The sequence below is a fragment of the Tenrec ecaudatus genome, chromosome X (genome assembly GCF_050624435.1).
Source record: "Tenrec ecaudatus isolate mTenEca1 chromosome X, mTenEca1.hap1, whole genome shotgun sequence".
Classification (NCBI taxonomy): Eukaryota; Metazoa; Chordata; class Mammalia; order Afrosoricida; family Tenrecidae; genus Tenrec; species Tenrec ecaudatus.
Window position 1 is genome coordinate 142,185,264 of NC_134548.1, and position 26,221 is coordinate 142,211,484.

The 26,221-nt window shown below is 41.2% G+C and overlaps 1 protein-coding gene across 2 annotated transcripts in view; it reads right to left on the bottom strand.

Annotated features, from left to right (window-relative positions):
- The window catches only part of SMARCA1 (SNF2 related chromatin remodeling ATPase 1), an 82,598-nt gene that overhangs the window by 49,856 nt on the left and 6,521 nt on the right, over nucleotides 1–26,221 (bottom strand). For both annotated transcript variants that reach the window (XM_075539169.1, XM_075539168.1), the window contains exons 3-14: nucleotides 23,306–23,472; nucleotides 22,892–22,992; nucleotides 22,680–22,780; nucleotides 20,002–20,181; nucleotides 16,716–16,871; nucleotides 15,280–15,411; nucleotides 14,267–14,335; nucleotides 10,163–10,272; nucleotides 8,434–8,660; nucleotides 7,396–7,517; nucleotides 2,560–2,712; nucleotides 151–283 (exon numbers count right to left, since the gene is read on the bottom strand). In XM_075539169.1, coding sequence (XP_075395284.1) covers nucleotides 151–283; nucleotides 2,560–2,712; nucleotides 7,396–7,517; nucleotides 8,434–8,660; nucleotides 10,163–10,272; nucleotides 14,267–14,335; nucleotides 15,280–15,411; nucleotides 16,716–16,871; nucleotides 20,002–20,181; nucleotides 22,680–22,780; nucleotides 22,892–22,992; nucleotides 23,306–23,472 — 1,651 coding nt within the window. The remainder of the gene's footprint in view (nucleotides 1–150; nucleotides 284–2,559; nucleotides 2,713–7,395; nucleotides 7,518–8,433; nucleotides 8,661–10,162; nucleotides 10,273–14,266; nucleotides 14,336–15,279; nucleotides 15,412–16,715; nucleotides 16,872–20,001; nucleotides 20,182–22,679; nucleotides 22,781–22,891; nucleotides 22,993–23,305; nucleotides 23,473–26,221) is intronic.

Genomic DNA, 26,221 nt, shown 5'->3' on the forward strand with positions numbered 1-26,221 from the left:
AATTAGTAGTTTTTGAAAAGGGAGCTTTGGTACTCACCAAAATTGCAAGGTTGGTTAACCTTTATTAAAAATAACTTCCCTTGAAGAAAATCACAGGCCTTTTGGGGGGGGGTCAAACCATCTCAAAATTTAAAGCATGCATATAAATACCTTGTTGTATAACAATGGAATCGAGTCTCAGTTTTATCTCAGCTCTTTCTACAATCCTTTCCTCAACAGTGTTGTCAGTGATAAGGCGAAATACACGCACTGGCTTCTTCTGACCAATACGGTGTGCTCGATCCTAGTAGCAGAGGAAGAAAAAACACACCTGAAGGTAAGATTTTTTGATAGTCCAGATAAAATTTATAGCACATAGGCAGAATACGCTAAAATCAGTTGAAAATTAAATTCGTTCTCTGCCACTTCTGAAAGGATGATGAATATTAAGAAGTTCTAGAGTTTCCCTGAGAACAGAAAACAATCTGCAAATATTACACAGTGCCATTAATGAGAAAGCTCCTGAATTAAGTTACTAAGTAACTTAAGCCACTAGATACAAACAAACATCTTCCAAACTCGCCAGGGTTTTATGAGATGCAAGGTAGTCAGCAAAGGTTGCTGTGGTGGCAAAGCCTGCTTTATCTCCTCATCAAGCAGCTCCTTCTGCTTACTGAGGCAATTCCCAAGTAAGCAGGAAGGGGTCCTAAAAATTAATAGGAGACCTTACTGGCGAATGGTCTACAACCGCCTCGATGGTGAAAGTGCCAGGTGGCTACTTCGGCTAGTATAAAAACAGCTGAGAGTATTTTTTTTTAGCTTCGTTTCTTTATTCTTATTGTGGCCAAAATACACATGGCAAAAGCCACCAGTCCTGGCAGATCTAGATGCGCACAATTCCATCGCACCCACTGCAGCTTTCAGATTGTGCGACCAGTAGAACACCCTAATCATAAACTTACTGCCCCCTAGGAAAAAACTCCCACCAAAGCAAACCCAACTCCTCCGCATTTTTTGGTTTCTCTCAGTGTGCTCATTTCACATAAATGAGATGTAACAATGTTTGTCCGTTGGCAGCTAATCTCACTCAGCATGCTCTTTTCAAGGCTCCAGATGCTAAAATCGGTGGAGACCGGAGGCAGTGGAGAGCACAAAGCACAGAAACAAGGTTAAAAAAAACTTGGATTAAATAAATATAAAAACACGAGTGCCTCATGCCAGAGTTTTAACCACGCCCAATCAAAGAAAACGTACCCCACGAGGCATATTTCCAAAGTATTGACTCAAATCCTGGAAGCACTGCAGTCTAAGAAACTTTGCAATACAACTTCTCATGGCTCCCAATGAGACTGTCCACTGTCTTGACTTTTCTTTTTCTTCTAGTTTTTTTTATGTTATTGGGGCCTCTTACAGCTCATATATATATATGGTGTCAAACACATCTGTACATTTGTTGTCATCTTTTGCAAAACATTTTCTTTCTCCTTGAGCCCTTGGTATCAGCTCATGTCTCCCCTCCCTCCCCCATTCTTCCTCTCCCATGTCCCCTTGATAATGTAAATTTTTTTTTCATGTCTTACACCAACCGCCGACTCCTTTCACGTACTTTCTGCTGTCTGTCCCCCTGGGAAGGGGACCATACATTGATCATTGTGATTGGTTCCCCCTTACTCTCCCCACCTTCCCTTACCCTCCTAGTATCACTGCTCCCCTTATTGGTCCTGAGGGGTTTATCTGTTCTGTATTCCCTGTTGTGAGCTCTTGTCTGTACCAGGATACATATTCTGGTCTATCTTACAAATCTGGCTAGACCTGAACATGTCTTGGCTTTTCAGTGCGTAGATATTTTGCATCTTTTAACTTCAGAAAGGATATTCTTTATCTTATAAATGAGTCATATTAGGAGATGTTGTGGGTTCTTCTTCAAGAAATGATACCACAGTTCAAGGTTCCTGGGGGAAAAAACCATTATCTTTAAATTCCAGTCTTCAATGAACACTTTAAAACCCTCGTGTACCAAAGGAATAACCTATCATGGTGAAAGGGGAAAAAATAAAAGGGGGACAGGAAATGGAGGATCATTTCTGATAGTATTCCTAAGTCACCAACATAGCTACTTCCTTGTATTAGCTATTATAAGCTTTATTATCTTTAGTAGCTATATTCCTTTCTTCTCATTTACTTATTCTTCCCAACTGTTACGTCACAAAAGTTAAAATTCCAGCCTCTCTCAATTTCAGTACTACGCAATTTAAGATATTCAATTGTGAAACAGAATAATAGGGAGAGATCACCTATCGAATCCTGTTCATAATCTCTCTCCAAGAATGGGTGGATATTTCTAGTCAAAAGGGACCCATAAAGGTTATCTACTACTGTGTGTTTGTTGTTCATTAATATGTGCAATTTATACAGCAACTTGGTTTTCCACAATAATCTACCGTACTTAATCAACAATTTATCAATAAACACCCCACCCTAAATTGTTACCATTTTTATCTTAAACGATCTCTGTGCAATATAAATAATAACAGTATGTGGTGGAAAGATAGATGTGTGACATCCTTAAAGATTACTAACCATAGCTTGTAGATCAACCTGTGGGTTCCAGTCTGAATCGTAGAGTATAACCACATCAGCACTGGCCAAGTTAATGCCAAGACCTCCAGCCCTGGTACTCAGCATGAAGATGAATTTGCTACTGCCAGGAGCATTAAAGGCCTCAATCGCATCCTTTTTTATAATGTCCAAAGGGAATAGGAGAAAAATAGAGAAATATCAAATTATATTACAATAATCCGTAAAAAAATGAAAAATGGTAACTTGTGTATACAAATCCCACTTGACAACACATATTCCTCCATCTTCAAAAATATGTAAACATCCATTTATCTCATATGGCACAAAATATTGTAGAGTCTATTACATAAAACACCTAACCGTTAAAAGTTCATTTCACTAGAAACAAGTTTAGAACAATCACATCAACAGGTTTAACTATGCATATCATAAACCACTGATTCTAAAACAATAAGAGTGAAAACTGTTTCGGTTGAGTGAGAGCGAAAAGAGATCTTGTAGGGTGATGTATCAGAAATCTCTACTTCCATTAATTTATGGAGGTTTGCTAAAAAAGCTATCACTTAGAAAATCAATCCAGAGAGAAAAAGGTTGAAGAAATGAGGGCTTGGGTGGAGAGCAGATGTTTTGAGAATGACGAGGGCAATGAATGCACAAATGTGCTTTATCCAATTGATGCATGTATGGATGAGCCCCTAATAAAATGGTTAAAAGAAAAAATATGAGAAGAGTAACAGATAAAAGGGAAGTTTTATTTCAGTCTTATGAAAAAGGGTAAACACATAAGTAATGAGAAAAATAAGAAAGACAATCCAGGAATAATTAGTAAAGAGCCTTTCAAAGTAATGGAATGCTGTTATCTTCTCTATAAGAAGATCACATACAAACGAACGGGAAAAACATTCACCCCAATAGAAAAACGAGTAAAACAGACAATACATGGAAGAACAAATACAACTGGCTAATAAACACAGATACAATGAGCAAGCCTCCAGTGATCAAATAAATGCAAATTAAAACACAATACCACTTTTTGAAGATTAAAAGAAATGAGACTACTCTGTGTTGACAAGGGGGTGGTGAGAAGTGTGAAGTGGTGCAAGTTTTCTGGAAAGCAATGTAATCTGCATCAAGAGCCTTAAAAATGGCCATACCCTTTGACCCAGTAATTCCACTTCTAGGGCTTTATCCTAAGGAAACCATAAGAGATGTGCAAAAAGATTGTAAGGACTTTCATTTTAGCATTATGGTGTTCGTGAAAAATTGGAAGAAACTTCGGGGGATAAAGCACACATTCATAGGATGAGCTATGAGACGAAAATTATCTTCACAATGATTTCTTTTTACCGACATAGGAGAATACAATATGATGGTGAGTGAAATTTTAACAGGATACTTAACTGTATCTAAATGTTATCAACTACTTCCAAATGCATTGCCATCGAATACATTCCAACTCATAATGACCCTACAGGACCAGAATAGAACTGCCCCTTTTGGGTTTCCAAGACTTTGCATCTTTGTGGGAGCAGACAGCCTTTCTCCTGACAAGTGAATGATAGATTCAAACCAATGGCTTTGTGGTTAGCAGCTCAATGCAGAGCCCACTACACCACCAGGGCTCCTTATCAACTACTTGGCAAGCAAATATTAATTGCCATCAAGTCGATTCCAACTCAGTGACCATCTAGGACACAGCAAAACAGCCTCTTTGTGTTTCTAAGACTGTAACTCCATATGAGAGTAGAAAGATTTGTCTTCCTCCTGACTGGTTACCAGCATGACAACTATGCCACCAGGGCTCCTAGCAACGACTTAGAGAGAGAGAGAGGGTGTGAGGGTGTGTGTGTGTGTGTGTGTGTGTGTGTGTGTGTGTGTGTGTGTGTGTGTGTGTGTGTAAGATTGACAAGAAAGAGTTGTATTTTTAAAATTTCCTCCATCAATCACATACCACTTTTTACAGTCACAAAGGAGAGCAACAATTTTTTTTAATGGATAGAGCCAAGCCAATGGTCTTCTCCCCCAGTGGTCCCATGGGAGAAGAGACCTGGTGATTTGCTCCCATAAAGATGACAGCATGAGAAACACTAAAGGGCAGTTCCACCCAGTCCTATCAGGTAAGTCAGAATCAACTCAGTGGCACACAATAAGAAATGACTTGTGGTGTTGCGGGCAGACAAGACAGCTCCTGCTGCAGTCATCATTATAGCGTGCAGAGAAACGGTCCAGACAGTATCACGGTATAGTGAGGGGCAAGTGAGTGCACAGGAAATTAGTGAAAGGTTGTCAATACAATCTGGGCTTGAATCACAACTCTACCATTATTATACCTGTGATTCAAAGCAAGCATTTCGCCTCCCTGAGGCACAGTGGGTAGAGGAAATGATCCCAGTGCTTTCCTGAGCTGTTACAAGAATTCAACTGAATCCTGAGAGTTGCCTTGTTCTTTTCTTAAGTGCTTGACAAGCATTGCTCCCTTTACCTCCAAGGGTGCCGAGGCCAATTAAGGTTCCAGGATATGAGTCAGAGGATGACCAGAGACTGGACTAGCTGAGCTTACCTGGAATAAAGGACAAATCTTCCAGCTACTGGGAACGGACAGTACATTAAGAACCAGTAAGCAATTAGAGTTAGGACTCAGATGTGGTCTTCCGCTCATGGGAATAATCAGTGAAATGAGTGTGTGGACAATGCCCGAATGGGGAGGCTGGCCATTTCCATATTTAAACTCAACGTATTTAACCCAACAATTCTGAAGAGAGAACATCATTTCAAATGTTTACACGCAGAATCATCTGGACAACAGTAGGTAGAGTCTACAACATGCGTGAGCAGAGAGATGAATGAGAAAAGCAAATTGACTACTTGAGGTCCAAAAGCACCAAATGTTCTGCCTGAATAGCAGATTCATTCCAGGAAGAAAGCCGCCGCCTCCAAGATACTCTGCTCGATGTCGATTCCAAGAAACTCCATCTCGGAAACAAATGAGCAAAAAGCCAGCTAGGCTTCAAGTACCACTTCAGAGAGAGAAAGCTGCTATGGTGCAGGGCACCGGGTACACTCTGAAAAGTCCCATTTGCAATCATTTTCATCCTTATGATTTCTGTACAGTCGGTTCAACAGGAGCCACTTTCAGATGAAATGAAGGTGTGTGCGGACGCTGTGAACAGATCCTCTCTCTACTCTAGCAGGCTTCAAAAGGAAAGCATCACAATGGACAGAAGCCCACTGTTGCTAAGGAGAAAGATGCCTGCGGAGAGTCCTTGAAATCGCAAGGCCCCGTGAGTGACCAAAGTCCCCGTGTGCAATTTCATGACATGCAGACGTGCTTGTACTGCAGCTTCAGCATTGTACCTCATCTACCCACTCATGTGCACAACATTATTGAAAAGGTAGCAAAGGCATGAATAGGATCCTTGTAAAAGGTACAGAGGAGCCCTGATGGGTTAGTAGTTACTTGTTGGACTGCAATCTCCAAGGTCAGCCGTCTGAAAGCACTAGCCACTCTTTGGGAGAAAGACAGAGCTTTCTTTTCCCATAGAGTTGCAGTCTTAAGGAACTCTCAGGGGCCATTTCTACCGTGTCCTATAGGGTCGCTATGAGTCGGCCTCAACTTAACGGCAGTGAATGAGTATAAAGTTACAAGGATAATACTACTAGTACAGCCAGCATGTTCCTGAGAAGCCAGGATGGTGAGGCTTTGTCTCAACAGACTTTGGACATATTGTGAGGAAAGACCAGTCCCTCGAAAATGACATCATGCTTAGTAATGTAGAGTGGAAGGAAGAGGAAGGCCCTTGACAAGATGGATTCATACAGCAGCTGCAAAAATGGGCTCAAAGAAAACACGAGAATGAGGACAACACAGGACCAGGCAGTGTTTTGTTCTGCTGCCCATGGGGCTGCTATGATTGGAAGCAACTCGATGGTCCCTGGCAACCACAAGTATCAGGACAGCTCCTGGGGCTCGGAGGGTGAAATGCCTTGCATGTGTTACAAAATAGTGGCACTATTGTCCAAATTCAGCTCACCTGAAAACTCACTTCCATGCATTTTTACTACATCGTTTCATGATCTTTCCCCATAACGTGTCTTAGGACAGAAGCCAAAGACAGAATCCTGCATGGTCACAGAAAAAGGGAAGGCTAACAGCAAAGCCCTCAAAACACACTTCAGTGCTTGAAAGGGTTGAAAATTCATTCAACACATGACATTCGTGAGGGAAATAAAAATCTAAATATCAGTAGGAATCCCTAAATTTGACAAAGACTGGGTGCTAGGTAGGCTTACTCACCAACCAAGTGTTTCACACATGCACATCAACCTTCTTGTGTTCCAGGATTCAGACTCACCCTAAGCACCTGTACCCATGTTAGCGTGTGCACTTTTGGCAGACACAGTGTAAGGTCAAGATCATTCCCTTCACAAATGACTAGGTGTCATGTGCCTTTAGGGTTCCAAAAGCTGACAAAATCTCGTCTGACACTCCAGGAATAGTCGAGGGCCTGAAGAGGCAGACTACGAACCAAACAGAACACATAGCCAGAGGTCAGCGAGTATGCCAACAAAGAGCCGCCCAACAGGTCAGTGCACCAGGGCCAGAGAAGGTAAGGATAGAATCATGTGGTGTCCGCTCAGTGAGGGAGACTGCCTTGAGAAACCCTGGAAAGGAGCACTGATGGGGAGTTGATGGACTGGAAGCCAATGAAAGAGATGCTAGTGAGCAATTCTATGCACCAAGCTAAAGAAAAGGCCAAAGTTCAACCCTATCAAACTATGCACGACCCTGCTTGATGGACTGCTGATTTTAGAAGCCTTGTATTTTCTCTTCCTTACCTCTCTTTCCTCATGTGGGGTTTGTCCGTCAAGTCGACAATACGCATAACCACGCCACATACAATAATCCTCCAAAATGTCCAGTAAGCGAGTCATCTGGCTAAAAATTAGAACCCTGGAACCTAAAATATTTCAAATAAGTTACCCAACTTATGTAAAACTAGCTTGAAAGTTACTCCAAAGAGTAAAACATTATGAAATGTAATACAGCATATGAGCAAAACACACACACACCCCTACCTCTCAAGGGGTGCTACAGAGAATTAGGCATTTGTTGAATTACACATTTTAATGTCTTCAAATTCCTCCCACCCACCCACACACACACATACTGAGGTGATTCAAAGTCAGCCTTCAGTCTGTCCTGAGGCTGAGTAATGAGCCATATGATCTCTCGCAGGGTACCCTAATTATCTCAACTAGTCTCCTGTTTCCGTGCTTTCATGCTCAATCCATCTCCTCCAGAGTTCTCTTCCTTACATTCCTTGAGAGCGACCCTCTCCACAGCCTGATCTTCAGTCACTCCTGTTCCTTCTTCAAATTCCAGTGCAAACTCCTTTAGGTTTGCTTTTGGCCCCATTCTATCTTCCTTGATTCATCTACTTCCCCTCTACCCCAAGTCCCACGCGCTTATTTACAACTCTGATTGTCTGCCCTGAAAAGGACTGCTGGTCCTTCTGCACATGGTTCATTCCTCCACAGAGTCCACTGCTCACCTCCAATATGCCACCTCTGTGAAGGCTTCCCCAATCCCCACTTCGTCCGCATTTTACGTATGCTTTTATGAGTGCACTTAGCATGCTGAACTGCCAGCTGCTCACTACAGGTTTGTCCTCACTACGCTGTGAGCTTCTCCAAGGCAAAGACTCTTGTCTTCCTCATCTGTGTCATCTAAATCCATTGCACACTTCCTGGCAATCAGTAAGTACTCAATGTTGCTTCCACGAGTGAATGAATGAATGCATGAAGACAATGTAACTTGTCTTGTACAAGTCATTAAAATGAAATTATTGCAGGCAAAAAAGCTGAAGTACTCACCCTGTTCTTTGAGCTTGGCCAACAGTTTGTCCAGAACGACCATTTTCCCACTGTTGATGACAATGTGCTCATCAGTGGTATACGGGGGGCCGGGTTCAGCACCGTCAAACAGATAGGGATGGTTGCAACACTTTCGGAGTTGCATCAGAATGTTTAAGAGTCGCATCTTGTCCATCTTGCCAGCCGAGTTTAAAACATCAATATCTTTCATCAGGATTTTTGTATACCTGAAGTTGAAAACAATCATTAACCATCAGAATAAATAAATAGCCAGCAAATATTGAGAGGTCAGAAAGAAATGTCCCTTGGGTGACCAGCTGGGATTCTCATTTCAGGAAGTTCAGCAAGATTGGATATGAGACTAGTTGACCAACACAGGCTTGGATTTCTAGTTGCTATTGTGGTGAGCTCTAGTGTTGGGAGAATCTGCTTAAAACACCATGCCATCGCTACTCCTCTCCACTCGAGCAGTACTTCTAGACAAATTGCTCGTGCAGAGATGATGAGCATCACATGGCCTCTCAAGAAGCTATAACACTTGAGTTCACCTCCATAGCAACAGGAGGAAATTTTCGCATATCAATGGACCTGCATAATCAAACTAGTGCTGTTCAAGGGACAAATGTAAATCTAATCAGCAGAAACAAGAAACACGTAATATTGGAGCATTTTAACATGAATGCTGTCTGTAAACTTAATTCCTTCAAGCTCTATTACTAGAAATTGCCTGATAATATTCTATATACAACGTATGTCTTTGCTGATAGTTGGCATCCTCTTTTATTCAAGCTAAAAGCAAACCCCATTTCTGAGGCCTGTCTTCATTGGTCGTTTTCTTTTTTTTTTCTGACCCTGAAAATATCATTCATTCTCTTTCCTAGACCTTCACCAGGACAAAAATTGGAATACAGATACACCTGACCTGGAATTAATATTCAATGATAAGAATAGACAAGCTGTCTGCGTGCAAGAGCTTAGTGTCACGGCATGTGTTTCAGGTGATTTTGATCTCATTAAATTACCACAGCAGCTTTGAGCTATGTCCCCATTTTATGGATGGAAAATAGGCAGCTAAGCCAAGTTCAGCCACTTACTCAGGAATACAGTAAGGAGAAAAGCCAGCACTTGCTCTATGTCAAAGCCCAAGAAGAGACTCTTGATCTCTTCTTGGTACTGGCTTTTATCGTAGAGGAATCATTACATATTTTATATGTAGTCTAATGTATATAAGCTGTATCTGGCTTCTTTTTTACAGTATTACATCACGAACATGTCCAATTATAATTCCTTGTGATGCTTCATGTCAATTTTCTGCTAACCTTTTATTTGCCATACCATTCCAAGCTTCAGAACCCAGAAGCATTAACAAATGTACCAGTCACATCAGCCCCCTCCAATCCCAACATCATCCTCAGAGATTTTAAGCATATATCTCCCCATTTTACAGAAGGGAAACTGAGGCTGCATAACCTGCCCAAGCTAAAAGAGCTTGCTTGCTATTCAGAAGCAAAGCATAGGAGTTAAACACAATCTAGACGACCCTAACCCCAAGTCCATGTTCTTTCCCAAAGGCTAAGGACTTACCAATGTTTTATCAAAACAGCTACTGGATTTTCCATCTAAATTTAAAATGCCCTTTTGAACTGAAAGCATGACTGAACGACTTCAAAGCTAATGGTGTATAAATCCTCACATGCAAATACATTTTAGTGGAAATAAAATAGCTTACCATTCTCGTTGCATCTTACTGAGTCCCAAGTAAACTTTTATTTCCTTTTTAGGAGGCAGGCTCTTCTCTACATCAGTTTTTATACGACGTAACAAAAATGGTTTTAGAACCTAAAACATGATCATTTATATCAAAGTTCACACAATACTTAATATTATAAACCAAGTAATTAAGAACAACACTGTAAGAGGAAATTTAGGCACCCTGGTGGCACAATAAAGAGCCCCAGAGCCCTGGTGGCAGTGTGTTGAGACTGCTGAGCACAGAGTTTCTGATTCAAACCCACCAACCACTCCATGAGAAAGATGAAGTTGCCTGCTCCTATAAAGATTTAGTCTTAGAAACAATGACACAGTTTCACTCTGTTCTACAGGGCTGCTATTAGAATCGACTCAAAAGCAAGAGTTTTCATTTGGTACATGAAACTTACTACCCATTACATCATCTGAAAAATACTACCACTGCCGATTCCCAAGTGGCTCAGTAAAAAAAAGAACCAAATGCTAACTTATTAGAAAATCAGAACATATTGTTACAAAAACAATTCTATCTCCTAGCTACCTGATTGAGAAGAACAGAAGTGCCCCAGAGGACTCCCAAGACTGTAAATCCTTGGGAAAGCAGATGGTCACGTCTTTCTCCTGTGGAGAGACTGGTAGGTTCAAGCCACCAGATGGTTTTTGTAGCAGCAGCAGCAGCAGTAGTAGTAGTAGTAGTAGTAGTAGTAGTAGTAGTAGTAGTAGTAGTAGCAGCAGCAGCTGCTGCTGCAGCTGCCGACATGGACTTCAGCCTTTTTGCCACCGGGGCTTCCCCAAAATGAGAACAGGAGACTTACATGGCTAATACTGATTTGATGCCACACATTTTATCAACATCAAATCAACAAGACTACTAAATACGAATGAAAGATAATTTACAGGGGTGCATAAGACCAGTAAGAGCTAATTTGACATCAGAGGATAGATCAGAAAGACTCTTAATAGGGAAGAAGACATTCCTACCATTTCAAAATGGTTCGATATTTGAAGGAGGAGAAAATAGTTCAACATAAAGGAAGATATGGCTGGAGAAGAAATACCAAAAGGATCAGTGTGTCCGTGGAAGTCAAACTCTTTCACAATGCTAATTAAAGTCAGTTACACTGTGAAGACACTGTACACTGAACTTCACATATGGTATAGAATGCTTATACTACATCTTTGAGGGAAACAGGATTATTTCCATTTTAGTAACATGACCAAGGTCACTCTGCTAATAAACGCAGAATGCAAACCAGATCAGGATAATTCTACACTCAGCTCAATCCTCGATGGGCTATCAGGAACCTTGGTTGGTTTATTTTTAGAGATGGAAAATAAAGAAACCAAGGCTTTGCGTTTCTGGTTTAGGCATCTGAAGGTTAGCTAGGGCAAATCCTTCAGAGTTTAAACCCTTCAGAGCCATGTCAGTAGAATGACTCAGAAGGCAGTGGGATGTGGAGTCTAGAGCTTTAGAACCCACTACCACTGAATTGATCCCTACCCATAGCCAACCTATCCTTTGGGAAGCAGAGAGCCTCATCTTTCTCCAGCAGAGCAGCTGGTGAGTTTAAACCACTGACCTTGCAGTAAGCAATCCAATACCTACTCCACAGCGCCACCAAGGCTCCTTAAAATGCAGCTTAGAAAAAAGATCTTTCATTTTGGGAGTTAGCAGTGTATGTCTGAGGGGGCTGCTGAAACCACAGCTGTGGCTCTCGGGGAGACTAGGATGAAACAGGAAGGCATACCCTGTAAAACAGTGAACTAACTAAAGGTCCAGAGAAAGAGAAATCCATAAAGTAGATGGATTGGGAGGCGAAGAGAAAATCCAGGAGAGAGTAGGATCACAGGAGCCAAGCAGCAGTGTCACACGAGAAGAGTGGTTAATGGTGCCGAACACTGCAGAGAAGTCAAGCTACTGACCAAATGTCTAGCTGTACTCAGCAAGCAGAAAGCCACTAACGACGTGTGAGGTAAGCTGAAGTTGTGTGGAACGGATAGAGGCCAATCATCAATGGGCTCAAGAAGGGCGGGAAGATTACATTGTAGAAGTTGGGCGATAAAACTAGTCTTTCAAGCTTAACTGTCAAGGAAAGGAAATAGAATTAGGACTAGGGAAGGATACAGTGTAGAGAAAGCACTGTCTTCCATGTGGAGGCAGGGCTGGGCAAGGGTGTGGTTTTTATAAAATGAAGGAGATATGAGCATGTTTACATGTTAAGGGGACAGTCGATTTCGACAGTAAACTAAATCATGGAGGAAAGGCCATAAAGAAATAGAAACAGGCAAGATCCAGGGTTCACATGGGAGAACTAAACCATGGGGGAAGGTCCATAAGGACATGGAAACAGGTAAGCTGCAAGATTCATTTGGGAGAACTAACCTCTTACAAGAGAAAGGAAACCACTTCCATGGAGGCAAACAGTCCCACAGATGCAGATATCCTGGGAATAGAAGGGAAAAGGCTTAAGCCAATCCTTAACTATATTTCCTGCTTGAGAAAGAGCAGAGTTATCAGCTGAGAGAAGGGCAGCAGGAACCTGGGATTGCAGACTGAGGAACGTCGTAGGCCGCTGTTATAGGAAATGAGAAAGTACAGAAAGCCATGATGAAGCTTAACAAGCATCATTAACAATTTATGTCAGAGACCATGAAAGAGTCATGGTTTCAAACTGCAGACCTGTATGAACTTTCTCAGGGTGGAGTAGCCCCAGTACAGAGAACATCAGTCTGTTCACTCACTACCAATAGGTTGATCCCAACTCATCGCATACCTATTAAGACAAAGAACGGCTGCCCCTGTGGGTTGCTGTAACTGTAAATTAGTATGGGAGTAGAAAGTCTCATCTTTCTCCTGTGAAGTGACTGGTCGTTTCGAACTGCTGACCTTGTGGTTAGCTGTCCAACATATAACCCACTCCACCACCAGAACTCAAGTGATAAAAGGAAAATCCAAGCCCAGAAGACAGAAAGACCATGACATTATCTGTTTTTGGTTATTTCAGGGAAAGTATGGCACAAAGGAATATGGGGGTATTGGGAAAAGGAAAGTGATAGACAAGGCACTCAAGGCTGGATATGGGGGTGGGGAGTAGCAACAGAAACGGGCTGATGGGATGGGGAGTGAAAGGAGGAACCCAAGAACTGGTCTCAGTTTAAGTAAAGAGAGTAGCATGACTAAAGGAGCTAAGAACCAGTTGCTGTTTGAATCAACACCAACCCATGGTAACCCATGTGTGGCAACAGTACAACTGTGTTCCATAGGACTTCTCAGAAGCAGATCAACAAGGCGTTCTTCCAAGGTGTCTCTAGGTGAATTTCAAGCTCCAACTCTGTTTACCAGCTGAGCACTTAAGCACTTGCAACACCCAGGGATTCTAGAAGGATGTAAGAGGTTGTTAGCAAAGAACAGTGATGGGGATGGGGTGTTAGCAGATGACATTGAGGATAATGGGCTGAGAATGGCCTGGCAACAAAGCTCAGGCCTCAAAAGCAAAGGCATTTTATCTATGACAGCGGAACAGCAGTGGCTTAGAATGGCATAAGGAAACAAAGAAGACAGTTTCTCTCAGATCTTGAGGGCCTAGGGTATGGGAAGAATGAATCACCTCTACTGCAGAAGACCACATTATCCATAGAGGAGAGGCCAGCCCCGCTCCCCCCCCCAAAAAAAAGGTGCCTACATTCCTTGGCTCATGTTCCTCTTCCATCGTCAAAGCCAGCAATGGCTGGTTAAGTCTTTCTTATGTTGCATCACTCTGAACCTGACTCTTCTTTTGTCTTGTAAGGACCCTTATCAATCTATTACATAGCGTTGGCAAAAGTGGTGAAACACCCGCTTGCTAACCAAAAAGTTAGCAGTCTAAAAACCACAGGACAGAGCTGTAGCAGTCTGCTCCCAAGCCTCGTCTGCTCCATCCTACATGGTCATTACGAGTTGGAAACAGCTCCGTGGCAGCAGGCTTGACTTTTGATTTTAGAGAGAGACTGGGGAGATACTAAGCCATTCTATGCCACTTGTTTTCTGGCCCAGTTATAAGAGTATATATTGGAGTAGTGATTTTCCTTGTTGACTATTACTTACTGCGTGAAGTCTTTCCACAAGTTTTTGATCACCAAGGCAATTTTTTGTGTCAAACCAAGAATCAAACTCCTGTGGGGGGAGGAGGATGGAAATTCTACAATAAGTGCACAGGTTGGTTTATTGCGATGCACCTTTGAGATCTATACATTTTGTACAAGAGAGAACAATCATTTTAAGGGAATTTTTAAGCATTAGTATTTGTGATGGCCAACATTGGTTACTTTCAAAAACAGATAAACTATCACATCAGGTAGCAAATATTTTCACCCCATTCACTGGAACTTCATCAGTAATTTTTTTTTCTTAAGAGGCATGATTAGACTCTCCCATACTATGAGAGCATTCGACCCAATTCAGAAAAATAGAACAATGTACAATGGAGGACATACAATGTGAACGTAAATATTGCCCTCACTAGATAATAAAAACAAGCAAAAGGCCAGATAAGGTATATAAGTTAATAGATAGCTGAATTTGGCATTTTTATCGCCAATCAATAAGCATAATGGGGAAATCAAGCATCAAAATCCTTGAATCCTATTCAGCTGGCTTCCCCAGCACCATCTTTAATGCTGAGTGATATAAATCAAAGTACTTGTTTGGTCAATCACAGATCACGAGCCTCTTAGCACTCGCCACATCCTAATGTCTGCGATCATCCAAGATCACTCTCAAGGTATTTCAGCTACCTGCCAATCTCGTCTCGGGTTCAGTACTGTTTCAAATCTGTCCATTAAGTAGTTTAAAACAATGAATGCACTATTCTGAGCTGGTCTCTCTCACCTCATAAGTTGTGATTAACAATGGATGCAAATGAAGTTTAACAGACTGGTTAATCTCAAAGAGGGAAAAAAGTGAGTTCTCTGAATATCTCTCTGTTTTCAATTCTGTACTAAAGAACTCTTTCCTGGGCAAAATAAAACCTACAAACACCCGATAAAGTTTTTATCTGCCATCTATGCTTTAACATGAACATAAGCAAAAGACATTTCCAATGTCTGCCTTCAACTTACATCTGCCGAATGAAAGACTTCAGGCAATAAGAAGTTGAGCAACGCCCAGAGTTCATGCAGGTTATTCTGCAGAGGTGTCCCGGTTAGGAGCAGACGGTTGGTCGATTTGAACTCGCGCACAATCTCTGAGAGCTAGGGAGAAAAGGGAACTATGAACATCGCCTTAATATTAGGAATGTTCTACATTCGGCACTACTTTCGCCAACCAATCCCCACCCCCCTAACTTGAAAAAGAACTTTAACATGGACAAAATCCCAATTCATGTGACTGCTGCAGTGAAACACAACTGAGCACATTCAGACCCCAGAACCCCCAGAATCCTCCCACCTTATTTCAAAAAAGGTAGTCTCTCCAATTTAAGGCTCTAGGAAACAGTGCAAGCCTCCTCCACGGAGTACAGGCCAGTCACTTCATACAGTGATATTCCCTTCTCCCCACCATGCTCATCAGTTAAGTGGCTCCCCAAGTGCTAACCTGGCCTGGCCATGATTTTTAAGTCCCCATGTTGAGTCCATTTTCCCCAGTAGCTTACATTAACTTCTGAGAAATCAGACCAGAAATATTAAAGACATAAAAACAACCGTAACCTATAGCAGTTATCTTATTGATAAAAATGCATTTGCATAATGCTCTTAAACCAACAATTAATTCTCCATTATGTGTCCTCTTATCAGGTATTAGTTTCAATTTTAAATTAGTATGATCCACCTGGTGGTTTTGCTCCAGTTCTGTCCCTGTTTCTCCCAAAGTAGCCCTGTAATCCAGAGAGGTTTACCGTAATAATGGAAGCTTTTCCTACTGTTGATGGAATTGAATGGAAAGAAATGTTGATATTTTTCTATGTTTTTGTCTGCTTTTAAGATCATTTTTGGGGGGTTCTTACAACTTTTGTTATAATCCATGCATCAACTGTATCAGACATATTAGTATATCTATTGCCATCGTTTTTTTCTAGATATTTACTTTCTATTGAGGCCTTGGGATCAGCTCTTTCCCCCTACCTCCCCCCCCAAAAAAGATATTTTTCAATGTTAAAACAAAACTCTAATTCACACAAATCAGATAATTCCACCAGGACATTATTTTTTCTGATCTACATGAACACACCAAAGTAGCCCCTCAATAAAAAATACGTCAAAGCAACTGACATTTGTACACCAAATATTTGCAATGCCAGTGCCATATAAGAGTTAGGCTATAACAAGTGGCATAGCAAATGAGCACCTCGCTTTATTTACATGCACAACTGCTCTCCATTTGGACTTGTTTTGTATTCAGTAAGTTCGATTTTAAAGTTACTTTAATAACGGACTTGCATTCTCATTTCGCAAATAAAATCATGATCACCCCTCACTCTTTTTTTAATACAGAGCCCTGAAGGCACATACTGACAGTTCAAAGAACACTGTAATAGAGATATCCAGGACGGGCTTACCTTGGATTTTTCATTCTTTATTCTGTGAGCTTCATCAATGACTAGGTATCGCCAATGAAACTTTTTGAAGACAGACTTTTCTTTAATTACCATCTCATAAGAAGTAACACAAACATCCCACTCTCCTGTCATCATTTCATCACGAACAAAAGCCGCCTAATGCAAAACAAAGTTCCCCAGGTTAGAAGAGGTTGACAAGGTGATCATGGAATGGTCAAGCAAACATAAGAGTTGTAAGAGACTCTAGAAGCATCATTTAGCCTCATCTTCCTATCATATCACAATGGGTCAAGAGGATGTAGGCCAAGTAACTTTTCTGAATTACCAACACAACAGTTTCAACAATTAAAAAGTACTTAGCATACATGAATGATCGCAACTTTTTGAAATCTCCTATATGACCCTTCTCTTCTTAGCAGGGCTGTCACAAATACCTTGCTACAGGGTCATGAATGTCCGTTAAAGGCTTTGTAAGGTTTCTGGCGTTGTTAAAAAACCAAACTCAGTCTCTCTCTCTCTCTTCCAGCCTCTTGCACTCTGAGAACAGCAGGTGTCGGTACAGACATGGCCAAGTCCAAGAACCACACCACGTACCACCAATCCAGAAACTGGCACACAAATGTCACTAAGAAACCCCATCACAATTACAAGAATCTCTTAAGGGGGACCCCAAGTTCCTGGGGAACACGGGCTTTGCCGAGAAGCACAACAAGAAGGACCTGAAGAAAATGCAGGTCAACAATGCTAAGACCATGGATGCTTGTACCAAGACTAGCATGGCTCTTGCGAAGCCCAAGGAGGTCAAGGCTAAGATCCCAATGGGTGTCAACCACAAGCTCAGTTGACTGGCCTACATTGCCCATCCCAAACTGGCTTGGGCATGTATTGCCAAGGGGCTGAGGCTCTGTCAACCCAAGACCAAGGCCAAGGCAGAAAGCAAGGCTGATGCTCCAGCCAAGGCCCAGGCCCCAGCTCAAACTCCCAAATGTGCCCGGGCTCTTACACAGTAGAATCCTCTGTCTGAGGATTAGAGGGACTGATGTGACCTCTGGGCTGCCATCTGCGGGGAGCTGGTGTCTTCCTGTGCTGTTTGCACAAATAAACCTAAGGCGGGCATTGTTAAACAAGCAAACAAACAAACAAACCCACTGTGATCTAGTCAATTTTGATTCATAGCGACCCTCCCGGACAGAGTAGAACTGCCCTTTTAGGCTTCTGATGCTGTAAATCCTTACAGAAATAGAAAGTCTCATCTTTCTCCCTCTAGTGTTATTATGAGGCTACAAACACTACCAACCACAAGGTCAGTAGGTCAAACCCAACAGCTGAGCAATGAGAGAAAGGTAAGGCTGACTTGTTTCCATAAAGATGTACAGCACAAACCCCATACAGTGTCACCCTACGTCAGAATCAATTCAATGGGCGTGGTTTGATACTAATTTAAATCAACATAGTACTATTTAGAACACTGGTATTCAAACTGTTTGACAATGCCTCACGGTAAAAAATACATTTAATGTATTTTATATAGGACTGCCTTACAAAGTTTTTGAGTCTGTAAATCTTTACTGGGAGTCCCAAGGAGCAGCAAGTGGTTTGAATTGCTGACCATGAAGGTATGCAACCAATGCATAAGCCAATACACTACCAGGGTTCCTTTATAATATCATTAAAAAGCCATTAATCAATGAAGTGTTTTGAAATTTTACTTAGGCATTATGAAAACATCAGCCTAGAGAGTTTTCCTCCTGCTCACATGTTCAAGAAATAATGTTAGCAAAAGATCAATACTGTAGCAATGCAAAGGATTATGAGGAATGGGATGACATTAAATAGTGGCAGTCACCAAAAAGAGTGCTCAGTGACTAACTTGCTAATGAGAAATGCCAGGCACAAGAGAAAGATAAATGACATCTTTCATAGCGCTTATCATTCTGTTGAGGCTATGTGAGCTAAATGAAATGTTTGCACTATGCTCTCCAGAGATAAAAATCAAAACAAAGTATAATGATATTTCTGAACAGATTACAAATATTGGTTATTTTGAATAATTTGTTATCTTTAGGTTAAGGCTACTACAGTCCTTAAAAAAAGGGTATAGCCTTTTTTAAAAGACTAGGGTTGATAAACACTTAAGAGTTTCTGACATTACCGGAGAATGTATATACCCAGACATGTATTTTTCTATTCAAAGATCAAACCTGACAATTGTGACCGACACAAACTACAAACCAAGGGCTCTCTGTACATAGAGAAGGGAGAAGTTCTGTTGTGTGTATTGATGGATGGGTGCACATGAACAAGAAGCCAAAGGCAAAGGTCAAAAACTGTAAGCAAAACAGGTAAGTCAGGCAAAGGGACGTGTTTGGGGCTTCCCAATAGCTCAAATGTTAATGTCTCCATAAGACAGCGTTAACAAAACATTTTTGATGGAAAATTTGGCAAATATTGGTACAACACGATTACTGTAATTGGAGTCAGTACATAGTGCAGGTGAAGATGTCAAATTGGCAAATGTGTGATATATACACACATACATGTTAGGTTTCTCGGGTGGGTAATACCTCAGTTCTTGACTTCGCGTAAGAAAGAATTCATGCCGAAGCCTGGTTTGTGATCCCAAGTGGGGTTTTATAAAGGACAGGAAAAGCTACAGGTTTTATAGTCTCAAAAGGTAACACGTTATTACAGGGAACTGTGCCAAACCGCGAGGAAGCTGTGCTGGGGCCCACAACTGAACTCGGGCAACCTTGAGGGACTGCGAACCCACACGTGGTGACCCGAGGCCAGGGAGACCGCTGCACTGCTGAGCAGGCGCAGCAGCAGGGTAAAAAGAACGTGAGACTCCTCTCTGTGAGCAGAGAGTCACAAAACATTTTTAAAGGATCATTTCAAAGTGAAATTCAATAAATAAATAAATAACGTCCCCCCAAAATATGCTATTCAAAATTGGTTAGGTTAAAAGCTAATTATAAAGTAAATGTAGGGAAATGGTTGAGTGGAAAATTAATTTGCTCAACTTTCACCCCAACCACAAAATTTTTTTTTTAATGCACATGAGGCATCATGATGGATTGTCTGTTATTAATAGGTAAAGCATCTACTGCATAGGAATGTTTTGAGAATTAATATATGCAAAATACCACAGAGCCTGGCATAGAGTAAGCACAACCTTAAGTTACTGGTTATTAATATTTAACTTAAGTGTCTTTTCTAGCCATAGCCTGTAACTGAAACAACTCCAGAAAATAGTTTTTAAATGCTTGAACTTATTGTGTACACTTACTCTTGTATCTTTGTCTCCAACGAAACAAATAACACGGAGCGATGGGAGCCACTGTTTGAATTCTTCCATCCAGTTGTGTAAAGTCGATTTTGGAACCAAAACCATGTGAGGTCCCAGAAGGTTTCGGTAGTGTTTCAGGTAACCAAGCAAAGCAATGGTCTGTAAAGTCTTACCAAGACCCTGTATGATCATCACAAAGGAGAAAACCAATCAACGTGTTTCTGAGTTTTCTTCAATGAAGGATTATGTTAGTAACAACATCATAGCAGATCTTTTTTTTATTAACATTTTATTAAGGACTCATACAACTCTTATCACAATCCCATAGCAGATATTTACCATCCAGCTCACGCAGGGAATTAAGTTCCTACCAATGAACAGTTAAAAAGCCACTTTGAAAACATGAATAGCCATGCCAATTCAATGCTTACTGCGGGCAGGAAAGCAAACCAAGAAAGACTGCAGCTAGAAAGCTGCTACCAGGGGTGTTTTTATTCCCAACAAAGCAAGCAATATACTATATAATTTTATCTACTAGTAGCAAAATTAAGAAGTGGGAGAGGATGTGTGCATGTGTGTGTCTTTCCCCAAGGCAAACTGCTTAGATATTGGTCTTTGTGTCCCACTGTCCCCAATATGATTCTAGCCCAGACATTCAATACTTAGACTATGTGCCTCAAGGGGCTTGGAGCTCTAACTTGCGTCTCACACTCTTAAAAACCTAAAGAACTATAAGAAAACAGGACTTTTCAGTCAGAAAGGATGTAAAAGAAGCTCACCGGCTCCAGTAAACCAGTTTGATTTTGGTCAACAGTATAGTGGCCACCCAAGAACCCAGAACCTAAGAAGAGAGAACTGTGTACTAGGCTTTGGGGCTTAATGGCTATGAAACTTACAGAGACCTTTTTATAAACCTAACCCCAGAGCTATTTTTAATGGGTTTATCCTAGTTACTATCTTAATAAATTATCTGTACTTTACAATATATTAGGCATTGAGCACCCAAAGTCTTAAAAGGATCATAACTCTTTAAGTAGTTTCACTTTAAAGCATCTCATGGAAATCATCTGAGCAGTGCAGCAAACGAAATCACAAAGATTCTCCACACAGCATGACTTAGATCGACTACACATCAAGCAATCCAATACATGGTGAAAAGGGGAGAATGTGGATAACAATGAGGAAACCGTCCCGGGACTTTTTTTTTTTAATTACGGAACACTTGTTTTTATAAAACCGCATGCTTGTTATGTAGAAGAGTGTGTCTGAAGGTGCAGAAATCAGAGTACCAGGTTATATACACATATACAACATGATCTCAACATCAATGCAGGCACACGGGGAAAAAGAAGAAGAAAAAGAAACACATACAAGGTAAACTGGTATTTCCAGGTAGCAGGGTTCTGTTTTTTACTTTATTCTTCTCCCAAATCATCTACAGTCCTTAAAAGTGGTTTTTATTAGTCCTGAAAATATATCTGGTATCAGCATACATGCAGCATGAAGGACCTTTAGATCCTTCCTGTCTAGACAGGTTGAGTCAAAAGGAACTTGAAGCAAATTCACCCTGGGCCTTCTGTTGTCCAGGTAACAGGGCTCTTATCCCTGAGCTGACTATGGACCCCAACCAGAATATGCATATTGAGGAAGCACTACAGACCCATGATTTAAAGGACACCCTGCCACATCCCTAGCAGTTGCTCAATCAGGGATGAATATCTATGGGGCTGATTACCATGCTAGATGACACCGGGCATACATACATAGTCATGTGATTCTTCTGGATGACTGTGACTGCAAATATGGTTCCAGAAGAGCAGAAATACAAAGGCTACTACTGGGTCATATGCTCTGAGAGCTTCCCCCGTTCTCTTTTCAATCCTAGCCTACTCATTTGGTCTTAAAATATCTATCTAGAAAAGATAAAATAAACCCACCTAGGTCTTCATGTGCTACATCTTATTGACAGAAGGTCTTTTCTATGACCTTACTTTTTCGCTTTAGCCATTTCATTTACATTACCCATGGTTCCCCATCTTGGTTCCCAATGCCTGCTTGGCCCTCTATTGTATCCCACATCAACATGGCACTTTACATTTTGTTGTTGTTCCTTATCCCAGCCAGTCCCTTTTCTGATTGTTCACAACTCCAGGTCTTAGTAATACACGCATTCAGTCACTATTTGGTTTCCCAAAAGGATTTCAAGTGGCCAACAATGAAAATCTGTTTCGGATGGCTTGCAACAAAAACACAGGCCATAAATCAGTGGTGACATGGAAATATGAGAGGGGCTCAGACAAGTAAGAAAAACTCAAGGGGAAGGAATAGGAAAGGGCACAGTGGCTTACATACATGCTCCCTGCCTTGGCATGTCATTTGGCTCTGCACTTCCCGGAAGCCAAAAACGCAAAGGGAAGCAAAAATAAAAGGGTTTGGGTAACGTTTAAGGAAAATCAATAAGAATTGCCTGTGAAATTACATGTTCTAAATGTTCTTTTTAAACAAATTCTAGACATTCGAATGCATTTTTCATTAAAGCCACTAAATAAAACAATTTCACCTCCAGGCATGAGGTGGGGTGAGGGGTTGAGGAGGCGAGGGGGTCAACTCAGGCATTTCAAATGTACAGAAGAAATTGCGCATAACGGCAAAAGTGCTTTTAGCTACAAACTTCTTACCATTTCATCTGCCAAAATGCCATTGACTCCATTTTCATACAAAGAGATCAACCAGTTCAGTCCTCGAATCTGATAATCTCTTAGCGGGCCTCCTTTCACATCTAGGGAGGGAGGGGGTGAAAAGTCATGTATGTCTCATGCTCTTGTTAATTCAGTAAAGTTGTCCCAAAGTGAAATTATAAAGAAAGTCACCAAGGTAGTGAGGTACTTACAAGAAGGTGACACCTCAAATCTCACACACATACTGGCAGTTTTCCTACTCTCTGACAGTAGCTCTTCGTCCTCTTCTTGTTCGGTGCGCCTGTGGCGGTAGCTGAACAGAAGAAAACATACCTTCATATTGCATCCACACGCTAAGGTGTCAATTAATTCAGTATGTATTATGCCTATCTTTGGGGGGAGACAGGAGAGAAATGAGTTGTCTAGAATCTTACTTGGAATTAGGCCAAACCAGGCTACATTTTTTTTTATTCCTTGGCTTCTAGGAAGGAAAAACGACTGTTGCTTCCAGGACAAAGTGACAGACAGCAAACAGACTTTTAAAAAATATAAACAATTGGACTAAGTGAGAGTAAAAGAATCATGAGGGGAGAGGGAGAGGGGGAGGGGTGGATCAGTCCACATACTCTCCAGCAGAAAGTAAGCTCTGCTTTTCATCTTTCTTTATTCGAGGTCGTCCCAGCTTCATGTTCAGAGGCGATGTTGGAGATTTTTGTGCTGTGGGTTGAATGAAATGTGCAAAGAGTTCTGTCTGCCTCAGAAGAAACTCAAATCTCTTAGCTCGGTCTGTTTTCTAATTTCCAAAACAAAAAGTGAAAAGAGAAAAATATAATCAAAGAATTACTCAAAGTTTGCTTCTTTTGAACCAAAGCTTTTGTTAAATAGAGCCCTGATGGCACTGTAAATCGATGTTGGACTGCTAACTGCAAAGCTGGTTCAAACCCACCAGCCGCTCCGTGGGAGAAAGGGGAGGTGGTCTGTTCCCAAGAAGGTGTGCAACCCCAGAAACCCTACACAGATTTACTGAGTCGAAATGGATGCCATGGCAGTAGATTTGTTTGGTGGGGGTTTTGTTTTAAAAGCACAGGCTTTGCCTGTGCGATCACGAGGTGTTGAAGGATCAGGTATCAGGCATCATCAGCACAAAAAATCTTACCATAGTGAATGAGGGTGCGATGTAGCAACGATGAAACATACAACTTTTCTCTAGTTTCTAAATGCTTCCTCCCCCCCCCCCACCACACACACTATCAGGATCCCAATTCTCTCTTGCAAGTCTGGCTAGACCAGAGGATGTACACTGGTACAGATAGGCACTGGAAACACAGGGAAATCAGGGCGGATGATCCCTTCGGGAGCAGTGGCGTTGAGTGGCAATACTGTGAGGGTGGAGGGAGAGTGCTTTGGAGGGGGCAACTGATAATAAGGATGTACATGTGACCTCTTCCCTGGGGGACAGACAACAGAAAGAGTGGGTGAAGGGAGACATCGGACAGGGCAAGATATGACAAAATAATCATTTATAAATTATCAAGGGTTCATGAGGGAATGGGGAGCGGGGAAGAAGGGGAAAAAAATGAGGTCCTGATGCCAGGGACTGAGGTGGAGCGCAAATGTTTTGAGACTGATGAGGGCAATGAATGTACAAATGTGCTTTACACAATTGATGTTTGTATGGATGGTGGTAAGAGGTGTATGAGCCCCTAATAAAATGATTAAAAATATATGAAAATTATAATTTATCAAGGGGTCACAAGGTGGGAGGGGGGAGGGAAGGAAAAAAAGAGGATCTGATACCAAGGGCTCAAATAGAAAGTAAATGTTTATAAAATGATGATGGCAACATATGTACAAATATGCTTGATAAAGTTGACATATGGGATGTTTTAAGAGATGTAAGAGCCCTCAATATTTGCATCATCTCATTTTACAAAAGATAAAACTGAGGCATCAAGAGGGTAAGGCACTACCCTCAAGATCCCAGAGCTAGTAGGCCACAGAATTTTAAAGCAGTGTGTTCAAATACTTTGAAGAGAAGCCATGATACCTGAGAGGCTTAGCAAATACCCCATAAGAAGTACCCTCCTTAGTGTCAGGGTCCAAAAGTAAAGCCACTTTCCCAGTCATAACTCTGCTTTTCTCAAATAGTAACACTGAGCATCAAAAAGAACATGTCTGAACACTAGAGCGCATTACATATGTACTCTAAACTCCGGAGAATTTGTAAGCTGCATCTAGAAATCATTAAAAGCACAGTATGTATGGATTGTGGTAAGAGTTGTATGAGCCCCAATAAAATGATTTTCTCAGAAGAAAGCATACAATGCCATCTTAACTCAAACATTTTCAAGGTGATGACACAATAACATAATAAACATCTCTCTCTTGAATTAAAGAAATCTAGAAAGGTATACTTTATGCTAACAGTATGTGAAACTTCTCCCAGAAGTGAGAATGTGTGTTTGTAGTATATATTAACTACTGAAAATTCACATACATTGTAATTTCTTAGATAATTTTTAAAGACAGAAAAAATGAAACAGTCCCATATTAAATATTAAACCATCAAAAATATTTGGTGCTCGAGGCAGCATGGACCAGTTCAATTAAAAAACTGACTGCCCCTAGCAACAAGTCAAAAGAATTTTTTAGGGCTATATTCTTTTTTTAAAGATGATTTTATTGGGGACTCTTACAGCTCTTATAAGAATCAATATATCAGCAGCATCAAGAAAAAAAATTTAAGACATAAAACTTGTACCATACACCTGCAAAAAAGTTTTTTTGTAACTAAAAATCTTAAAAGGTCAATAATTGCATGTCATTCAAGACAAAGGGAAGTGGGGGATGGGGGGCCAGAGTGCGAAAGAGGTTTTAACTCCAAGGAGCTTTCTGGCCACAGGGTAGGAAATAGCAAGGGGCTTCAACAAGTTTGTGGAAACCAGGAAATAACAAGAGAATGGAAATTTTCCACACTTGTTGAAACTCTCTTGCATTTGACAGCCAATGAAGGACGCATAATTAACAACAGCTTCTCCCTCCTACCTCCAGAGATATACAGCAGCGATCATTACCATAAATGCAAGAGCTAGACAAATATATTCAGCGCAAGAGCTGGCAGGAGGCCAAAAACTTCCCATGTTATATTATCTGCACTGGAATGTTGTTCTTAGAGTTGCTAAAACATTAACTGTCCACAATGTTGTGGGTAGGTGGCATCCAGCCAATTCTGACTCCTGGTGACCCCATGTGACAGATGAGCACTGCCCCATAGGGTTTCCTTGGCACCCACCTGTAAGGGAGCAGATTGCCACATCTTTCTCCCTCAATCCCTGGATGGGTCCACACATCTAAGGTGGAAGTGAGCAACTGAGTGTTTAAATAATTCTTGCACCCTCCTGGATGTCTACCATAGATGTGGTCTTACATATGAAGGCATGGAATTTTGTAGTAAAGATCATTCAGCTCTACTTAATGTTTAAATCTCCACAAACCAAACTCGCTGCCCTCCAGTCAATGTGGACTCATAGGAGAGGGTAGAA